The 17,593-nt window shown below is 42.9% G+C and overlaps 2 protein-coding genes across 14 annotated transcripts in view; both read left to right on the plus strand.

Moving 5' to 3' along the window:
- FAM21A (family with sequence similarity 21, member A) overlaps window positions 1-6,516 on the plus strand; it is a 45,308-nt gene extending 38,792 nt beyond the window's left edge. For 5 of the 7 annotated variants that reach the window (XM_010854452.1, XM_010854458.1, XM_010854455.1 and 2 more), the window contains 6 exons: window positions 131-253; window positions 1,215-1,277; window positions 1,631-1,843; window positions 3,485-4,090; window positions 5,219-5,396; window positions 6,187-6,516. In XM_010854452.1, the coding sequence (XP_010852754.1) occupies window positions 131-253; window positions 1,215-1,277; window positions 1,631-1,843; window positions 3,485-4,090; window positions 5,219-5,396; window positions 6,187-6,326 (1,323 nt within the window). In that variant the 3' untranslated portion in view covers window positions 6,327-6,516. The remainder of the gene's footprint in view (window positions 1-130; window positions 254-1,214; window positions 1,278-1,630; window positions 1,844-3,484; window positions 4,091-5,218; window positions 5,397-6,186) is intronic. The other 2 variants (XM_010854457.1, XM_010854459.1) reach the window with 1 other exon arrangement.
- Window positions 6,517-9,690: 3,174 nt separating this feature from the next.
- ZFAND4 (zinc finger, AN1-type domain 4) overlaps window positions 9,691-17,593 on the plus strand; it is a 52,073-nt gene continuing 44,170 nt past the window's right edge. For 4 of the 7 annotated variants that reach the window (XM_010854460.1, XM_010854464.1, XM_010854465.1 and 1 more), the window contains exons 1-2: window positions 9,786-10,094; window positions 15,570-15,870. In XM_010854460.1, the coding sequence (XP_010852762.1) occupies window positions 15,687-15,870 (184 nt within the window). In that variant the 5' untranslated portion in view covers window positions 9,786-10,094; window positions 15,570-15,686. The other 3 variants (XM_010854461.1, XM_010854463.1, XM_010854462.1) reach the window with 3 other exon arrangements.

Raw genomic sequence — 17,593 nt, forward strand, 5'->3', positions numbered from 1 at the left:
CTTGTATTTGTTTGTTCAACCCTTGAGAAATGACTTAAAACTCAGAAGCCATTTTTTTTTTTTTGCATTATGACTTTTCCTTAATGTCTTATGATACTTGACAGACTTTGGGTGTTCTTTGTTTTTGAAGATCCCAGAAAAGAAGAAGGTAGTGAAAAAAGACAACTCTATTTCCTCTGTCAAGAACCAGAAACATCCTGAGTCCACTCAGGGTATCAAAGAAAAAGACATATGGAAATCGGAAACACCTCAGGTTAGAACTGATCTCTTTAAGGACTTGCGTCTCCTGTTTGCCTTATAATACAGATTAACTCCATCATGCCGCCCCAGGGTCATTCAGAGTTCTCTTTATTAAGGAAGAAATAGCGACTGGGACTGCTTCTCTTTGTTTACTGCTTCCCCAGCCCTTGCTTCTCTCTCCTCTCCTCACTGCACGGTCTTTCCATGAATCTACGCTTACCGTTATTATTTTTGGAGTGCCTGCAGACTCGATTCCAAGGTAGAGTGAAGATAAAATGAACGTTTTCTTCCCCTGGAACCTCATTTCTGCCTTTGGGCTACCTTGGAGTAGGACTTCATTTGAATTAAGTATCAATTGCATCCAGTTTCTTGATTCCCTCTCTGTGGCTCTTCTGAGCTTGCTGCTGTCCGGCCTCCTCAGCAGTCTTCTCTGAGGCGCTCCTTCTGAGAGCAGACCAGGACTCGACAGTGTGTCCCGGCCCTGGCTCACAGCTGTCCTGGGATACCTCACTGAGGCCTCGGTGATCTGAGCTGTGGAAATGAAGCTCCAGGACTCGCACATCTCCAGTAACTCAAGTCTCAGCTTCTTTTGCTTCTAGAACTAGTGCATTAAGCTGTGGGTGAATTTCTGTGTGCGCTAATATTTACTGTGTGAGATAACCAGCGTGATAATGTTTCCAGCTGGTGCTCTAAACACTATAATTCTTACGAATCTTATTCATGATCTGTCTCTCCTTTACTCCATGTATGGTCTTAACAGCCTTCCACTAACTCAACGGATAAGGAAGCACAAATGAAGTAATGTTCGTGAAATGTTCTGAGAGTCCAGGATAGATTCAAATGCTTTTTCCATTGTAGAATTACAGAAACCGATAGCTTTGTTCCATCACAAATTTATTTTCAGATATAAATGTGATCCAAGAGACACTTCTCTTTTCCCCAGTGGATTTTTAACTGAATGTAATTTCACGCAGGACTCACCAGGTCCCGCTCCACTTAAAACCAAAGAGCCATCCCCTCGGATCTGGAAAATACAAGTAATTATAACATGTCTGGAATCTTCATTGCCTGCCTTGTGGCATCTATCCACTTTTTTGGGTTTTCCTTTTTGTCAGCTGCTGCCGGTGTCTTCTCGTCTCTTCCCCACCCTCTAGTCGTTGCTTCCTGTGTGCTGGGTCTGTAACACCTCTTCTTGGGCCCTGTGATGGGCACAGGTGATAGCCCTCCATCTCAGCTCAGAGTGGATCAGGAGATTTCCCTGCATTTCTCTTTCTCCTCTCATATTATATACATCATGTACAGCAAGTCTTTCCTCATGTGTCACAGTAACAATAATTGACTGTTGTGTTTAAGAAAACAATACAGAGTCAGCTTCCTTTCGTTTTTTTAGGCAAATTTAGCGATCAACCCAGCAGCCTTGCTGCCTCCAGCAGCTCCCCAGATCTCTGGAATGAAGTCTGTTTTGCCAGAATCTGGTGCTCCTTCGTCGGAACCTGGGAGGATGCAGAGTCTGGACCGTGTGCCCACTCCTCCTGGGAGTGGGGAGGCTGGTGTGAGCTTTGACCTTCCAGCTCAGGCAGATACCTTACACTGTGCGAACAAGGTACTGAAGCCTCCTTTGCTTGCCTGCCTGCCCTTTTTTTTTTTTTTTTTTTAAAGAAAAACAAACCAGAACAATTTGCATGTTTCTTCTGAATTCATCGGTAACACAGGGTCCGCTGACCTCGATTCCTCATTTGAAGGAGGCGCCTCTTCTTTCCTTCAGCCTCCTCGCCTTCCTTCCACCTCCCTAGTTCTGTGTCCACCCTTCCACCACCCACGTTTGTTATGTTTATGTTCTAACTCAGTGGCTGGCTCACCAGCTTCTGGCTGCTCCCTGGAGACCTTCTAGACCCTGAGCGGATCATATCCTCACCATGTACTTCCTCTGCTGTCTCCTTACTGCTCAAAAGAGAATGTTCAAGCTCCGTGGTTTAGTATTAAAGCCATTTACAGTCTGTGCTAACTGAAGCTTCCAGCTCCCACCAGTCCCCTCACACCGTCAGTCTAAATCGAGTCCCCAGGCACCATTCCCTGAACACACGTGCCCCAGTGCGATGCTGCCATCCCTTCATGCCACCTTCTGAGTCAGCAGTGCTCTTTCCTCATTGGCAACTCTGCACAGACGTCACAGCTTCTGGCATATTTCCCCTCCTGCTCCTTGTCCTGGGCTCCCTCTCTGAGATCCCATGGCAGTTATCCCATGTCACACTGTTGCGCAAGACTGTGGACTTGTGCTGCATGGACCGTGACCTCTTTGGGGGTTTACTTTTATTTTAGTTTGTTCTCTTTTTTTTCTATCCAGTCTTCCTTCTCTAAGAAGTCTTAGCTGTACTTTGAGTAAGCAGTAGTACATAGGATGACCCTGCAAATACATGCATTTTAAGTATTTTCAAAACTGTTTTCCTTACAAAAAAATAAAACATCCCTCGTTTTGTTATATTTCTGTTAGCTTTTTTGTTGTTCCTGTTAAGTTTAAATGGACTACTTCTTGAAATAATTTAGGAAATTTCCTTGAAATAGGCAAACACCATTGAGTACTTTGCCTAAAGTAGCATGTGCCTTGACAGTGTATTTTGGAAAAGTATTATAAATACTGGGTTGTTACTAATAAGTGATGCATATTTTGTGATTACTAATAAGTGATGCATATATTGAAAGTTGTGATTCCCAGGCCACTTTTTTTTTTTTTTATGTGAAATATTTAAAATTGGATTTAGTGTTTGTTGACTGGAAGGAAAGAGCCCCTCTCTTTCTTCATTGTCTTAGTTCCCTGTTTCTGGAGCCTGATTTTTCATTAGCCCTCTGAGAAAGCTTAGTGCCAGAATCCCCCCGATTCTTTCCTGTTTTGAAAGATACCTGCGTTTAAACTAGGGCAGAGTAGGGCCCAGGGAGCACTGTGGGACACAGAGTGGTGTGGCCTCTAGGTAAGGGAAGCCTTATCAAACTGAACAAAAATTGTCCTCAAAAGACTCAAAAATGGGGGATACTAAAGGGTTAAGAATGACTTAGTCTTGGAGTAGTAGGAGCTATGAAATGCCTTTGGAAATCTTTAACAAATAACCTTGTCTGTATGTTACATAGTATCTTAATTGAAACAGACCAGACAACCTTACAGTATTTTGAGATGTTGGTTATTTGCTATGTTAGCTTGGAGCACCTTTTAAAAAACCATCAGATCAACATGTGGTTCTTGCCATTGCAGACCCGGGTCAAAGTGAGAGGGAAGCGCAGACCGCAGACGCGCGCAGCTCGACACCTGGCTGCCCAGGAGTCCACTGAGGCCGAGGATGTGGGTTCCCCCAGGGGATTTGTGGCACAGTTGACAGATGGTGCCACATCACCAGATGGTCGTCAGCCACCGCTGAGGGCAGCTGGTGGAGCAGAAGAAGCAGTGGCAGCTGCCACTCCAACATGGGCAGGTGGTCCTGTGCCTGGAATGAACAGAGGCCCATTTGTGAAATCTGTGGGTCAGCCTCTTGAGGATGATCTGTTTGATTCTGGAGATATCTTTTCCAAGGGCATTGCATCTCAGTCCGCAGGAAGAAAAGCCAAGGTGAAGGCAGCCAGCAGCCTGGCCAACCTGGCAGAGGGAAGTAAAGACAGAAGCCCCATGTTCCCTGCTCTCGGTGAGACAGGCAGTGATGATGATCTCTTTCAGTCTATTAAACCAAAACCAGCAAAGAAAACAAATCCTTTCCCTTTCCTGGAAGATGAGGACGATCTGTTTACAGACCAGAGAGGCAAGAAGAATGGGTCAAAATCCAACAGTCAACAGGATATTATCTCAAAAGCACAAGATATATTTGAGGTAATAGGACATAAAAATACATCTTTGTGCCTGGTTCTTTGTTAAGGAAGATACCTGATTGGCTCATTCGAACCAGAGATTACATTAAAGCTGTTTTGTTGCTGCTCAGTATCTGCTTGCTTAGTAATTATACTTAAGTTTTCGTACTAATTATACTTAGGTTCTCTTATTAGGTTATCTTATTAGGGCTTCCCTGGTGGCTTAGACAGTGAAGAGTCCACCTGCAATGTGGGAGACCTGGATTTGATCCCTGGGTTAGGAAGATCCCTGGAGAAGGCAATGGCTATCCACTCCAGTATTCTGGCCTAAAGAAGTCTGTGGACTGTATAGTCCATGGGGTCGCAAAGACTCCGACACGACTGAGTGACTTTCACTTTCTTTCTCTTATTAAATAACTCTGAAACTTATTCAGAAGTGATTTTCTGTTTTGTTCTTGGCCATTACCATTGACACAGGTCTTGATTTTTATCATTTTTATACAGATGTTGCTGCAATCAGCATATATAAAGTGATATCTTTACAGCTTGGATGTTTAATCTCTGGTTCTTGAGGAAACAGGCCATGGCAGGAGCTGATGATTTAACACAGACAGCAAGGCCTTGGGTGATACTCTTCAGGAGATGTTTATTGAGCATCTGGATACTGGATGTCGTTAGGCAGATGTTTATTGAGCATCTGGATATTGCATGTCATTAGGCAGATGTTTATTGAGAATCTGGATACTGGATACACAAGGTGAACCAGGACCCATGCTCTGTTCCCCAGAGCTCTCAGGGAGGGGAACTGGATCAGACAGGGCAGTAACGTTTCCAGGTAATGTTAAGTGCCTGAAACAACCCAGGGCAGTGGGGCAGAGTGGTAGATTGGTGTGCGAGGTGCTTCTTCAGGTAGCACTGGTAGAGAAGGGCTCTCTGTGCAGCTTGTGTTTTAGCTGGGACCTGGAAGAATGAAAAGGACTTTGCCAGGCAGAGATTTTGGGTAGTGCTCTCCAGACAGAGGAGCAGCTAATGTGGCTGTCACAGAACACCGTGGCAGTCGGCATTTCTTCAATTTGTTGAAATGAATGTATGTAGTAAAGAAAAAAAAACCTTGATTAAAAATTGTTTTGGTTGTTTTTTGGCTTACAAGGATGATATATTTGCTACAGAAGCAAATAAACCCTCACAAAAAACGAGAGAGAAGGAAAGAACATTTGACTCCAACTTGTTCGATGACAACATTGATATCTTTGCTGACCTAACTGTAAAACCAAAAGGAAAGTCCAAAAAGAAAGTGGAAGCTAAGTCTATATTTGACGATGATACAGGTAAGTTTGGTTTTCTGTACATGACAGAGAGAGTCATCACCGTTCAGTGACTTGATATTTCTCTCGCTGTCTTTGTCTTGACCCTTTCCTGGAAGACATTCCCTAGTCGGTTTCCTTTGACCTGCTCTATATTTCTGGGATAGACTGACGGTGGATAAGTAAATCGACTAGTCATTTTGTTGAAACCATGTTTTGTTATGATGGATGTCAAGAAATTTGATAAATATCCTAGCGGTGAAGAGCCTGGAGCTTGACTGTGAAGTCTAATTTAACTTTCATCTTACTGTGCCCCCTGCCAGTCATCCAAAGTAGGCATTAGACTGCGTTTTTGGCATTGAGATCCTGCAAATTGATGTGTTTATTCTGAAAGACTGAGATTGGATTTTTCCCTTTGCTTATTTTTAGTGCCTTTTCCTTTTAAAACCCAAAGGCAAAAGAATGTAGAGTAGAAATAAGTATAATATCACAGATGGTCAAGTCATGGGCTGGACTGGAGATTAACTTATCCTCCTGCATTTCCTCTCCTGCATGTGCACATACGGCTTTGTAGCTGAGAAAATTATACTCAGACAGAAACTATAACTTGTATGTGATCAGAAAACTTGGTTAGTAGCAGAGTCAGGACCGGCTGGAGTCTTAGAGGCTTAACCTCCTCTTAGTGGTTTTAGGTATCCTGTGCTGTTATCAGACTTGAGTCTTTGCTGGTTTGTGTAGATACGTCTTAAAAGCACACATTTTCTTGCCTATTCTGTGACTCTTTCTTTCTTTTTTTTCTTCCCCATTTTTAAAGATGATATCTTCTCCTCTGGTATCCAGACTAAGACAACCAAATCAAAAAGTCGATCTTCACAGAAAGTGACTGAATCGAGATCTGGACAGAAGGTTTCCAGCATATTTGATGATCCCTTGAATGCCTTTGGAGGCCAGTAGAGTGTACAGGGTATCTTTCAGCTACATCCTTGAGTTAATGATGCTGTCTTCTGTGCTCCTTAACTGAATTATAGAAAACAAATACTGAAACAACTTGCTCACCTCTTGCCCAGCATACTTAATATTTTTCTGTACTGGTTTTAAAATCATGCTTAATTCTGCAAACAAAAATAAATGTTTCACAGTGTTACTATTTTTTAAAACCATATTTTGATTAGCCTTGGTGGGGCCATGGGTTTAGGGTCTATTAGAGAAGAAACCTATTTGTGCCTTTCATAGGTGGGTAGAGACTCCCAGAGGAAGCAAATGCCTGACATGACCAGAAGTCTTCCCTAAATAAATGGGAGCCCTAACTTAGAGCCTGGGCACTAGATAGAAGAAGAGGATGAGAGATTATACACTTCACGTGTCTTTGTGCTAGGAGAGCAGGTTTCCTCGCATTCCACTGAATTTTGAAGAGACCTTACAGGTCTGCTACAGTGAGTTGGCAAACTACAGTCCTCTACAGTTTGTTTATTTATTTATTTCTGAAAATAGAGTTTTACTGGGAGGCAGTCATACCCATTCATTTCTCTGGGAGTTGGTGATGGACAGGGAGTCCTGGCATGCTGCGGTCCATGGGGTCACGAAGAGTCAGACCCAACTGAGCAACGGAACTGATGGCTGTTGCACCCGTAGTAGGTAAACGCCAGAGCTGACGGCTGCGTCAGAGACTGGACGGCTCAGAGTCCAAGGTGTGTCCTTTGTGGCCCTTTACAGAAGCAGTTTGCTGACGTTGTCATAATGCATCCGTCTCCACTCCTTGGAGCTTTGCATTATTTTTTGAAAGCAGCGGAATGAACCCAGATAATGGTAGGGAGAAATGCTGAGGATGGGAATGTCAGCTTCTAGAGCACCACTGTTGCGTAGAACTCCACATTGATGGGAATTTTCTGTAACTGTTGTCCCCTGTGGATGGCGGATACTTCTAGTCTCTTTTCCTGTGTGGTGCTCTCTCGCTCACGAGTATTCAGTCCGTAACGTGGTGCAATCTTGTAAGCAGACCCAGTTGGCTTCACCCATTCTGAAGCCACTAACTTCTTTCTTTCTTGGATACTTTATAAAGTTGAATTGAGAATTGTTTATTCTCAGGAGATTTTGTATAGCTGTCACAGATCAGCTGTTCGTCCTGCTCTGCCGAGAGAGTGACCCAGGTGGTACATACTAGTTTGCTGTTCCTTTTCCCTACCCATGTAATGCATCTTCCTTCTGTGCCTTAGGGTATTTGTATTCAGAGCTACTTGTATGCTCTTGAGTCAGAGCCCAATATGGGATCTTCCTCACTCAGTAAGCATTTGTTAGACATGTGTTTCTTTTGGAATGATAAAATCTACTGACCCACCATTAGGACTGATTCCAGGGAATTCAAGAGACAGTAAAGTTAGAAAATATGCAAATTGCTATTTTGAGATGCTTGAAAGGGAGAGGGAACTTAACACTCACTGGTTCAATGGTTGGCACTATTCCTGTTTTCAAGTGGTAAAGAATTGGATCTTCCAGTGCAGGAGACCCGAGAGGTGTGGGTTTGATCCCTGGGTTGGGAAGATCCCCTGGAGGAGGAGATAGCAACCTGTTCCAGTATTCTTGCTTGGAAAATTCCAGGTACAGAGGAGCCTGGGTGGCTACAGTCCATGGGGTTGCAAAGAGGTGGATCTGGCTGAGCATGCACACACACACATACAGTCTCCATAACTCTACCAGATACAGATATTGCCCTCATTTCACAGATGAGGCAAAATGTGGAAGCAAAGTAACATAGTGGAACAAGTTTGGAGTTCTGTGTTGAGGCCTAGATTTAAATCTGCCACTTAGAACTGTTTTGAGTGTAGGCAACTTGTTTTACCTTAGTTATTTCCTTCTTTGTCATTCATGTAGGGGCCTCAGTACCAACCTTGCAGGATTGTTAAGAGAGAGAATATGCAAAGATCTTCATTAATTATCTGGCACTTGAAACTTGGTAGATGATGATGGTAATGAATTGGCTTCCAGTGTTGGGACCCAAGGCTTTTTTTTTTTTTTAATTGGAGGCTAATTACAATATTGTGGTGGTTATTGCCATACATTGACATCAGCTCATTCACCTGACTGTAGCTTGTTCTCTCAGTTCTCCTGACTGAGAGGGGAGGCAGGCAGGTTTGGAAGCTAAGGTTTGATTCAGTAAGATTCACTCCATCATAGGCTGTCTACAAAGATAATAATCTTATCTTGTTCCTCAAGGAGCTCCAATCTACTCAGAATTTAAGAAGGAATCATTGGCGAGACAGCCTGAAGATGTGTGAAAGCCCCAGTACCTCCTCATAAACTTCAGTGTATTTTCAATGTTCTGAATTGTGGAGATAAATTGGTGGGTAGGTTCTCAGAGAATGTGAAAGGATGGGTGACAAGGATTAGATACTGCAGTTCATTTTAGACTGGTTCCTCTGAGTCACAAGATAAGGATTAGTAAAAGCTTCTGTGAGAGGGAGACTACTTTTATTGTCAACTAACTAATCCAACTAGTAAAACAATAGGCCAGGATAGTAGGAAAACTGTAAGGGTTGGATTTAGAACACCTATGGGAAATGAGAAAAAGCAGCAATGGAGGCCATGTCAGGCTGAAAGGCTTGTGTTGTCCGTTATGGTGTACACTAAGCTCAACAGCTTGACAATTAGAAAACAGAAGGGGCTGGCTGGTTGGGCATACCCAACACTGCAGTTTAACAACCCGAAGTACCCACTCAATTTCAACTCCACACAATTCTCGGTAGGTTGGATGAGGAAAAAATGGGTAAGACCTGCAGAACGTGTTTTCTTTCCCCCTTGCTTTCAACCAGGCATGGCAATGGCCCCACGTTTCAGATAAGGTAGGCAGGACTAGAAACATTAGGGGACAGTGAAGTGCGTGGAGAAGCATCCATTCAAGGCATGGCTCCTGGGCCGCAGTGGAAGTGCACAGGTTCTTGGAAGACCATCGACTGGGACTATGGCTTCAGCAAGTCAGGCACCTCTAAGAGCGCCTTAGGTTGGTCTTGGTAAAGGTGCTGTCCACACCCTCGTCCGGCCACAGGCCAACCCTGTTGTTCCCAGAAGGCTGTGCGACTGGTCTCCTGCCGCCCGCTTTGGCCCTCGTCAGGCGGCCACTGTTAGTAATAAAGAACATCCGGGCTTCTCCTAACCGACAACCACCACCGAACGCGAAGGCAGACTGGGCTTCCGAGCAACCGCCGGCATCCGGCGGTCAGGTCCCGCCCCCGACCCCACTGATTGGAGGGCGACGCGAGCGTTGGCGAGCGATTGGTGCGCGGTGTCACAAAGGGGCGGGGTCGCGGCGGCGGCGGCGGCGGAGCGTTGCTCGTCGGTGCCTGCAGCAGCGTCGCTCGTGGGGCGGCGCCTCCTTAAAGACCTGCGGGCGGGCGAGCGAGTGGAAGAGAGCCGGTGAGGGCGAGCGGCCGGATGGGGAGGGCGCCCAGGGTCGCGGGCCGCTGAGTCGGGCCGCGCTGTTGCCGCTGGCCTCTTGGCTGCGCCCCCTCCGCCGCCGCTGCCCCGAAACCGGCACGGTGGGCTGCTTGGGCGGAGGAGACTGTCTCCACTTTCCGCCCCCCGCGGGCGCGACGCGGGGTGCCCGCCCCGCCGGACAGGTGCTTCCCTGCGAGTCGCCGATTCTGACGCGGAGCCTGACCTCTGCGGTCCTGATCGGGCCAGTGCGTGTGCGTAGCCGGAGTTTATCCTGGAGGAGCACGGGCTGCGCAGGTGACTCCGTCCTCTTCAAATGTCTACTTTGAAGGCTCGAGAAGGCTTTGGCTCCGAAGAGCTTCCCAATCCCGCTGGAAAACTGATTTCAGAGCTTAGGGTACAGATGCGTGACGTGGTGGATGTAATTCTGAAGCATATATTTAAAACTTACGGATATTTCCAGACATTAGTAAAAACAGTTCATTAAAAGTTGGTATATTTAAGGGCTGCGTAATATGCTGGATCTCTTCATGTCGGGAGAAGAGTTTAAAAGAACTGCTTTTATATGACTAATACTCTTTAGAACAGAGAGGATAAAGCTGATTTTGAGTTACTGAAATTAGTCATTCAGCACTGTCCTGCGTTACCTGTCTTTCATTTCCCTTACATCTGTGGTGATTGTATTTTAAGAACTTTTTCAGAAGACAAGAGAGAAATGTTTGCTGCCATTACTCTTAATAGCTAAGCATTTTTAAAAAAATTATTGGTAAAAATTCTGGAAGTAATTCCCCTCCCGCCGCATTCGTCCTTTTTTCCTCCTCTTCTGTTTTTTTTTTTTTTTCTTTTTTAAGCTGTCCTTGTATCATGTTCCATCCTGTTTTTGATTCTTCATTGCCCCTCATTTTCCAGCATGTTAGGGTTCCATAGTAAGCTCAGTCAAGCATATTCAGCCACAACTTTCAGAAGGTGTCCTGATGCAGTGATTTCTACTACTGAGGAAAGGTATAATTATTTCTTAGAGGCATACATTTCAGTTTCGAATTTGATTACCAATCTTGCTTCTTTTTGGATGTTGGAAATTACTGCATGATTAGGACCTAGATTTGTGGCAGTGCCCTAGTACCAGGAATGCTCTTCTAAGTCGCTGTTTTTTCTTTAGACCATTATTACTGTATCCATTCTCACTGTAGATGAAGGGCTTCCAAACTTGTCTTTATGTTACCTTCTCCCATCTCCCACCCCTTGTTTATTATATTCAGGGTATTGCTGTGGAAGTCTACTGTGGTTAAAGAAATGCTTTTTATGTTTGTCTCTGAATTCCTTGGGCAGGCACTGGTCACCCATGGCTTTATTTTTCTAATGCTCAGTTTAATATTCTGACCCCTGACCTCTCTTACTAGATCTCTTACTATGTAGATAAAAGTGCTCTTGGCTTTGAGGGTACAGACACTGATAATTCTGTAGTATGTTCTTATTTGATATAGCATGGTAAGTGTGTTCTTACGAATCCACATTCTATCCAAAATCATATTTTGAATCCAAAAACAGTCATTTCAGTGAGATGGAAAAAGGGGTTAGGGGTTCATTTTATACATTCATTATTTCTACAGGCCTGTGAAGATATTAAGGAAATGAGAAACACAGCCTGAGCAATATAGCCATATATTTGGCTTTTAAGTGAAAGTAACGGTCTTTTACCACTATCGCCAGCAGTAGTATTAGCACAACACTTTGTGTTATTAGGACTTCCCTGGTGGCTCAGACTGTAAAGCGTCGGCCTACGATGCGGGAGACCCAGGTTCAATCCCTGGGTCAGGAAGATACCCTGGAGAAGGAAATGGCAACCCACTCCAGTACTCTTGCTTGGAAAATCCCATGGACGGAGGATCCTGGTAGGCTGTGGTCCATGGGGTTGCAAAGAGTCAGACACGACTGAGCCACTTCGCTTTCACTTTGTGTTATTATATTTATTACTCATTATTTTGATAGTATAACAGCACTTGAAGCAGCTGTGCTGCCAGCAAAAGCTTTTCTTTCATCATATCTTCAGGACCTTTTGCAGTATATGCACAATGCAATTCAGGTTCCCTAGTTAGTTAATTATATTAAATATACTTCACTGTATTAAATATGGGCCAGAATACTGGAGTGGGTAGCCTATCTCTTCTCCAGAGGATTTTCCCAAACCAGGGATCGAACCAGGGTCTCCTGAATTGCAGGTGGATTCTTTACCAGCTGAGCCACAAGGGAAGCCCTGTATTATAGTTTTGCTCTAAAAATCAGTTGAGAGGGTGAAAATTTATTTACTTTCTCATTGAACAACCTTTTAATGTGCACCAATATGTACAAAATACTGTTTTAGGTGATGGGGCAGTAAATCCTTCCTTTAAGTAGCAAAAAAGCCATTTTAAAAATGAAACTGATTGTAATGGGTGCACTGTATTATGGGGGTCAGAGTATGAAGGGGAGTAACCATAAAAGGTTTTGTGGACTATCTACTATTTGAGTTGAGTCTTGAAAGGTCATAGGTGCTTGTCAAGTGGCCAGGTGTGGGGATGGCAGTGAGGAGAGGAGAGCAGGAGCAACGATATAGAGACCAATGTATTCTGAAGCTGCAGGTGCAAATGATTAGCGGAGAGACCGCCCGAGGTATTGCAGGACGGGATGAGCTATGTGTATAAATGAAGTAGGGCTTGGGAGCCTTTCTAAGGAGTCAAATCTGTAGACAGTGGGAACCCACTGTGGGGCCTTGAGCTAAGGAATAACGTGATCAGTTCTACATTTTAAAAAGATAACCGTGCTCTACATTGCATGTTATTAGCGAAATGCAAATTAAAGCAGTGAAATACCATTCCGTTCAGTTCAGTTCAGTCGCTCAGTTGTGTCCGACTCTGCCACCCCATGAATTGTAGCACGCCAGGCCTCCCGTTACATGCCTGTTAGAATGGTCGGAATCCAGATCACTGACAACATCAAAAGCTCATGAGGAAGTAGAGCAGTAGGAGCTATTCATTGCTGGTGGGAAAACAGTATAGAACAGCCACTTTGGAAGACAATTTGACCGTTTCTTAAAAATTAAACATATTTACCATAAGATCTAGCAGTTATACTCATTGGTATTTACCCCAGTAAGTTGAAAACTTAGCGTCCATACAAAAACCTGCACTTGGATGTTTATAGCGGCTTTATTTATAATTGACAAAACTTGGAATCAACCAAGAGGTGTCCTTCGGTAGGTGAATGGATAAATAAACTTTGGTACATTCAGGCAGCAGAAAGGTTTTCAGTGCTCTAAAGAAGTGGGCTATATCAACCCATGGAAAAACAGACGAAACTTAAATGCAAATCACTAAATGAAGGAAGCCAATCTGAAAAGGCTACATACTGTATGATTCCAACTGTATGACATTTAGGAAAAGGCAAAACTATGGGGATGGTGAAAAGATCAGTAGGCCAGTGGTTGCCAGGGATTGAAGGGAGAGAAGGATAAAGAGGCAAAGCACAAAGGACTTTTAGGGCAGTGAAGCTGTTCTGTGTTACTATAATGATGTTACTACAATTGATAGTTTGCAAAACCAAGAGTGAACCCTAACGTGAACTGTGGGCTTTGAGTGATGCTGCTGTGTCAATGTGTTCATTGATTGTAGCAAATACACTACTCTTATGTAAGTTGTTGGTAGTGAGAGGCTGTGCGTGTGTGCGGGCAAAGAGTGTATGGAAATTCTGTTGTTCAGTTGCTAAGTCGTGTCTGACTCTGCAACGCACCGACTCCCCACTCCAGGCTGTCCTGTCCTTCACTGCCTCCTGGAGTCTGCTCAAATTCATGTCCATTGAGTCTGCAATGCTATGTAACCATTGCGTTCTCTGCCACCCATTTCTCCTTTTGCCTTCAATCTTTCCCAGCATCTGGGTCTTTTCCAGGGAGTTGGCTTTTTTCATCAGGTGGCCAAAGTTTCGGAGCTTCAGCTTCCGCCAACAGTCCTTGCAATGAAAATTCAGGGTTGATTTGCTGTATTATTGACTGGTTTGAGCTCCTTAAAGTCCAAGGGACTCCCAAGAGTCTTCTCTAGCACCACAGTATGAAAGCATCAATTCTTTGGCGCTCAGCTTTCTGTATGGTCCAACCCTCACACCTGTACATGACTACTGGAAAACCCATTGCTTTAACTCTACAGACTTTTGTGGTAAAGTGATGTCTCTGCTTTTTAATGTGCTGTCTAGGTTTGTCATAACTTTCCTTCCAAGGAGCAAGCGTGTTCTAATTTCATGACTGCGGTCACTGTCTGCAGTGATGTTGGAGCCCAAGAAAATAAAATCTGTCACTATTTCCACTTTATCCCCTTCTGTTTGCCATGAAGTTATGGGACTGGATGCCATGATCTTAGTTTTTTGAATGTTGAGCTTCAAAACAGCTTTTTCACTCTCCTCTGTACTTGGAGACTGTACTTTCTAGGAACTCTATACTTTCTATTTTATCTTGCTGTGAACCTAAAACTGCTCTGAAAATAGTTTATTTAAACGGAAAACAGATTCAGGCTTTAGGCTATCTTAGGTTCATTTCCTCATTTAGTCTGAATGCGTGGTTTCACTGCAGTGCCTTCTAAAGTCAAATATTAAGTAATTTTAAAATTTTGTGTGATCTTTTCCCCTGCTTAAATATGATTAAGAATAAAATAATTTCTGAAGTATGTGATATGATACCTCAATCCAGTTTTTATTAAACTTTCCTTTTTTTTAAGAAAAGATAACTGACATTCTAGAGAATGGATCAGAATAATGAAGGGCAAGAGTCAAAGATCATAGCTAGGCTATCACAATTTCTCCATTAAGAGCTAATTATGGCCTGAACTAGGTCCTAATCAGTGAGGTTGGAGAGGGTCATGTGTTATAGAAATATTAAGTTGTCCTGTTAGAATTGGTCACATCTGGATACCTTGAGGATTGTGAAAAAATATAAAATGATTCCTGGGTTTCTGGCTCAAGTGACTAGGTTAATGGTGGTGCTCTTTACCAGGACGGGGACTAGGACAAGGAGGAGGTTCGTGGACAAGATGCTTAGTTTTGGACGTGTGGGATTTCAGATGCCTGTGGAAATCATCTCTGTAGAATGGAGATATAGGTTATTAATTAAACCACATGTTTTAAAAAATAAGTGCTCTCTTACTCACATTGTTAATGAAAATTGCAGTGAGTTCAGTGATATATGCTTTGGCAAAAAAAAAAAAAAGTAAAAAATTTATCATTCATTTTTTCTTCTTGATTTTTGCACTGCCCTTGTGTTCCCATTCTGTTCGCCTAGTCTTCCAGATATTCTTCTCCCACTTGGAGGTTTTACCCATTCAGTGTGATTCAAATGTACAATGTCTATAACATTATGCTTTATGTGGGTTATAAATGTAACTTGTGTATTTCAGGAAAGGATGTGCATAACATTCAAGGTCTTGCAAATGTATACCTACATGTTGAAGTCATTGGTTTAAGTATCATTAACAAGAAGACATATAATTTGTTCAGCATGCAGTATACATAAGTAATTGCTGAGTTCTAGTAAGATAAAATGTATCAAATATATCTATTCTTAATAATCTTACATTCTAACCGGTAGAGAGTGCTTTCAAAGACAATCGTGAATAGTTGAGGAGTAGACATAGTAAGCACTAAAACGAATTCTGGGCTGTCTGGAAGATTGATATAAGCCAGAGTTCAGAAAATCTCTGTGGAGGATTGAGACTTTCACATGGGCTTGTTAAAAAAATTATTCTTGTTTTTTAGGTATAAAACTCAAAACATGAGCAACCATATATATAACCAGTGTTCAAAGCTGATTTGGCTAGAACTGGAATACAGTTGCCTACAGCATATTCCAGAGGAATTAGAAAAGTCAAAGTAATGGATAACAGGAAAGATCCTCCATTCTTCAATGAAGATAACGTGGGACCATTGTACTGCAGACTTCCTTTTTATGATACCATGGAGCTCTTCATTGAAACACTGACTGGAACTTGTTTTGAGCTGAGAGTTTCACCCTTTGAAGCTATCATTTCCGTGAAAGCGAAAATTCAAAGATTGGAAGGTACTAGTCTATTTAAAAAATTTTTAGAATATGAGGATTAAATTTGTTCTTCAAGATTGTGTAATACCTTTTTAGCTTTTCTTGTGGAGAAATGTCGACCATACATGGATTAGAATCGGATGATGAATCCTTATATGGCCCCTCTTCCACCTCAGCAGTTACCATGAACTGTCTTGCTTCCATTCCTGCATTTCCCCCGCTCTTCCCTTTCTACCAGATTTTTTTGAAGCAAATCCCTGGCATTATGTTAATGTGTGAAACAATATTTTAAAATGGTTTTTCAGCAGGTTATAATGATGTGCAAATTCTGCTGTAACTACCTTACAGTAATAATTTAGTGACTCTTTTTACTTTTTTACAGTGCTTTGCAAAAATTTTTTTTTTTTAATGTGGAGATTTTCTGAGGAGAGTCTTTGGTGTACATTTACATAGATTTGAAGTTTCCTCAGTATAGAGGTGGAGAAGGCAATGGTACCCCACTCCAGTACTCTTGCCTGGCAAATCCCATGGATGGAGGAGCCTGGTAGGCTGCAGTCCATGGGGTCGCGAAGAGTCAGACACGACTGAGTGACTTCCCTTTCACTTTTCACTTTCATGCACTAGAGAAGGAAATGGCAACCCACTCCAGTGTTCTTGGAGAATCCCAGGGACGGGGCAGCCTGGTGGGCTGCCGTCTATGGGGTCGCACAGAGTCAGACACGACTGAAGCAGCTTAGCAGCAGCAGCAGCAGCAGTATAGAGGGATACTGAATGTTGTATAATATCTCTTTTTTGACTGGTGTATTTGTGAAAAGTGTTAAGAGTTACTTTGTGTTAAAAATTAGTCTTTTTCTTTGGCAGATTTCTGAAAGAAGTGGTTTTTTGCCATTTACAGTTGAGTAAACACTAGAAAATTGTTCCATGTAACACTAAATGGGTCTTTGCATTTTGTGCCAGCTAGAAGTAGCTTATAATTTAAGGCAGAAACTAGCATTGCCCTCCAGCCCAGTTTAAGTTCAGAATTAAAGGATGAGGAGGATTGGAATTTATCTTTGTAAAGTCAAGGATATTGGTATTTGAGCTTCTGAATGATAGTTCATTTTTGACTTTGTTCTGCTTTTTTATATATATGATGTTGTAATGGTAACTTTTTAGGAGCAGGAAGATTGAAAAAAAAACAACAGCCTCTTGTGTTCTAAATAATCTCTGCATTATTTTCTAGCTTTCATGCATAATCTCTGAGCAGCTAAAGCACTCTAGAAGGAATCCTGTTTAGTTATCTTAATGTCAGAAGAGTAAATTTGGGCTTAGGGAAGATTAGGGACTCATCCAAGAGAACTCTTCACTGACAGGATTGGATAAGAGCCAAGATGTAGGAGACATTGTCAGGATAAAAGCAGTGTACTTTGTAGTTATTAGACAGTTGAATCCTAGTTTAGACATACAAAACAAATATACCTATTGAGAGATTAAATGAAGTAATGTAGAACCTCTGCTGTCTTTGCTAGGGCTGTCATAACAAAATGCCATAGAGTAGGAGGCTTAAACGACAGACATTCATTCTCTCACAGCTCCAGAAACTGCAAGTCTGAGATCAGGGCACCAGCACGCTCAGGCTCTGCTGAGGCTGTCTCCCTGACCTGCAGATAGGCTTGCTTTCAGTCCTCACACGGGCACATCTTCTTATAAGGATGCGTAAGGGCCACACCCTCATGACCTCATCTAAACCTGATAATCTCCCAGA

Source organism: Bison bison, unplaced genomic scaffold (assembly GCF_000754665.1).
Source record: "Bison bison bison isolate TAMUID 2011002044 unplaced genomic scaffold, Bison_UMD1.0 scf7180017864341, whole genome shotgun sequence".
NCBI classification, from domain to species: Eukaryota; Metazoa; Chordata; class Mammalia; order Artiodactyla; family Bovidae; genus Bison; species Bison bison.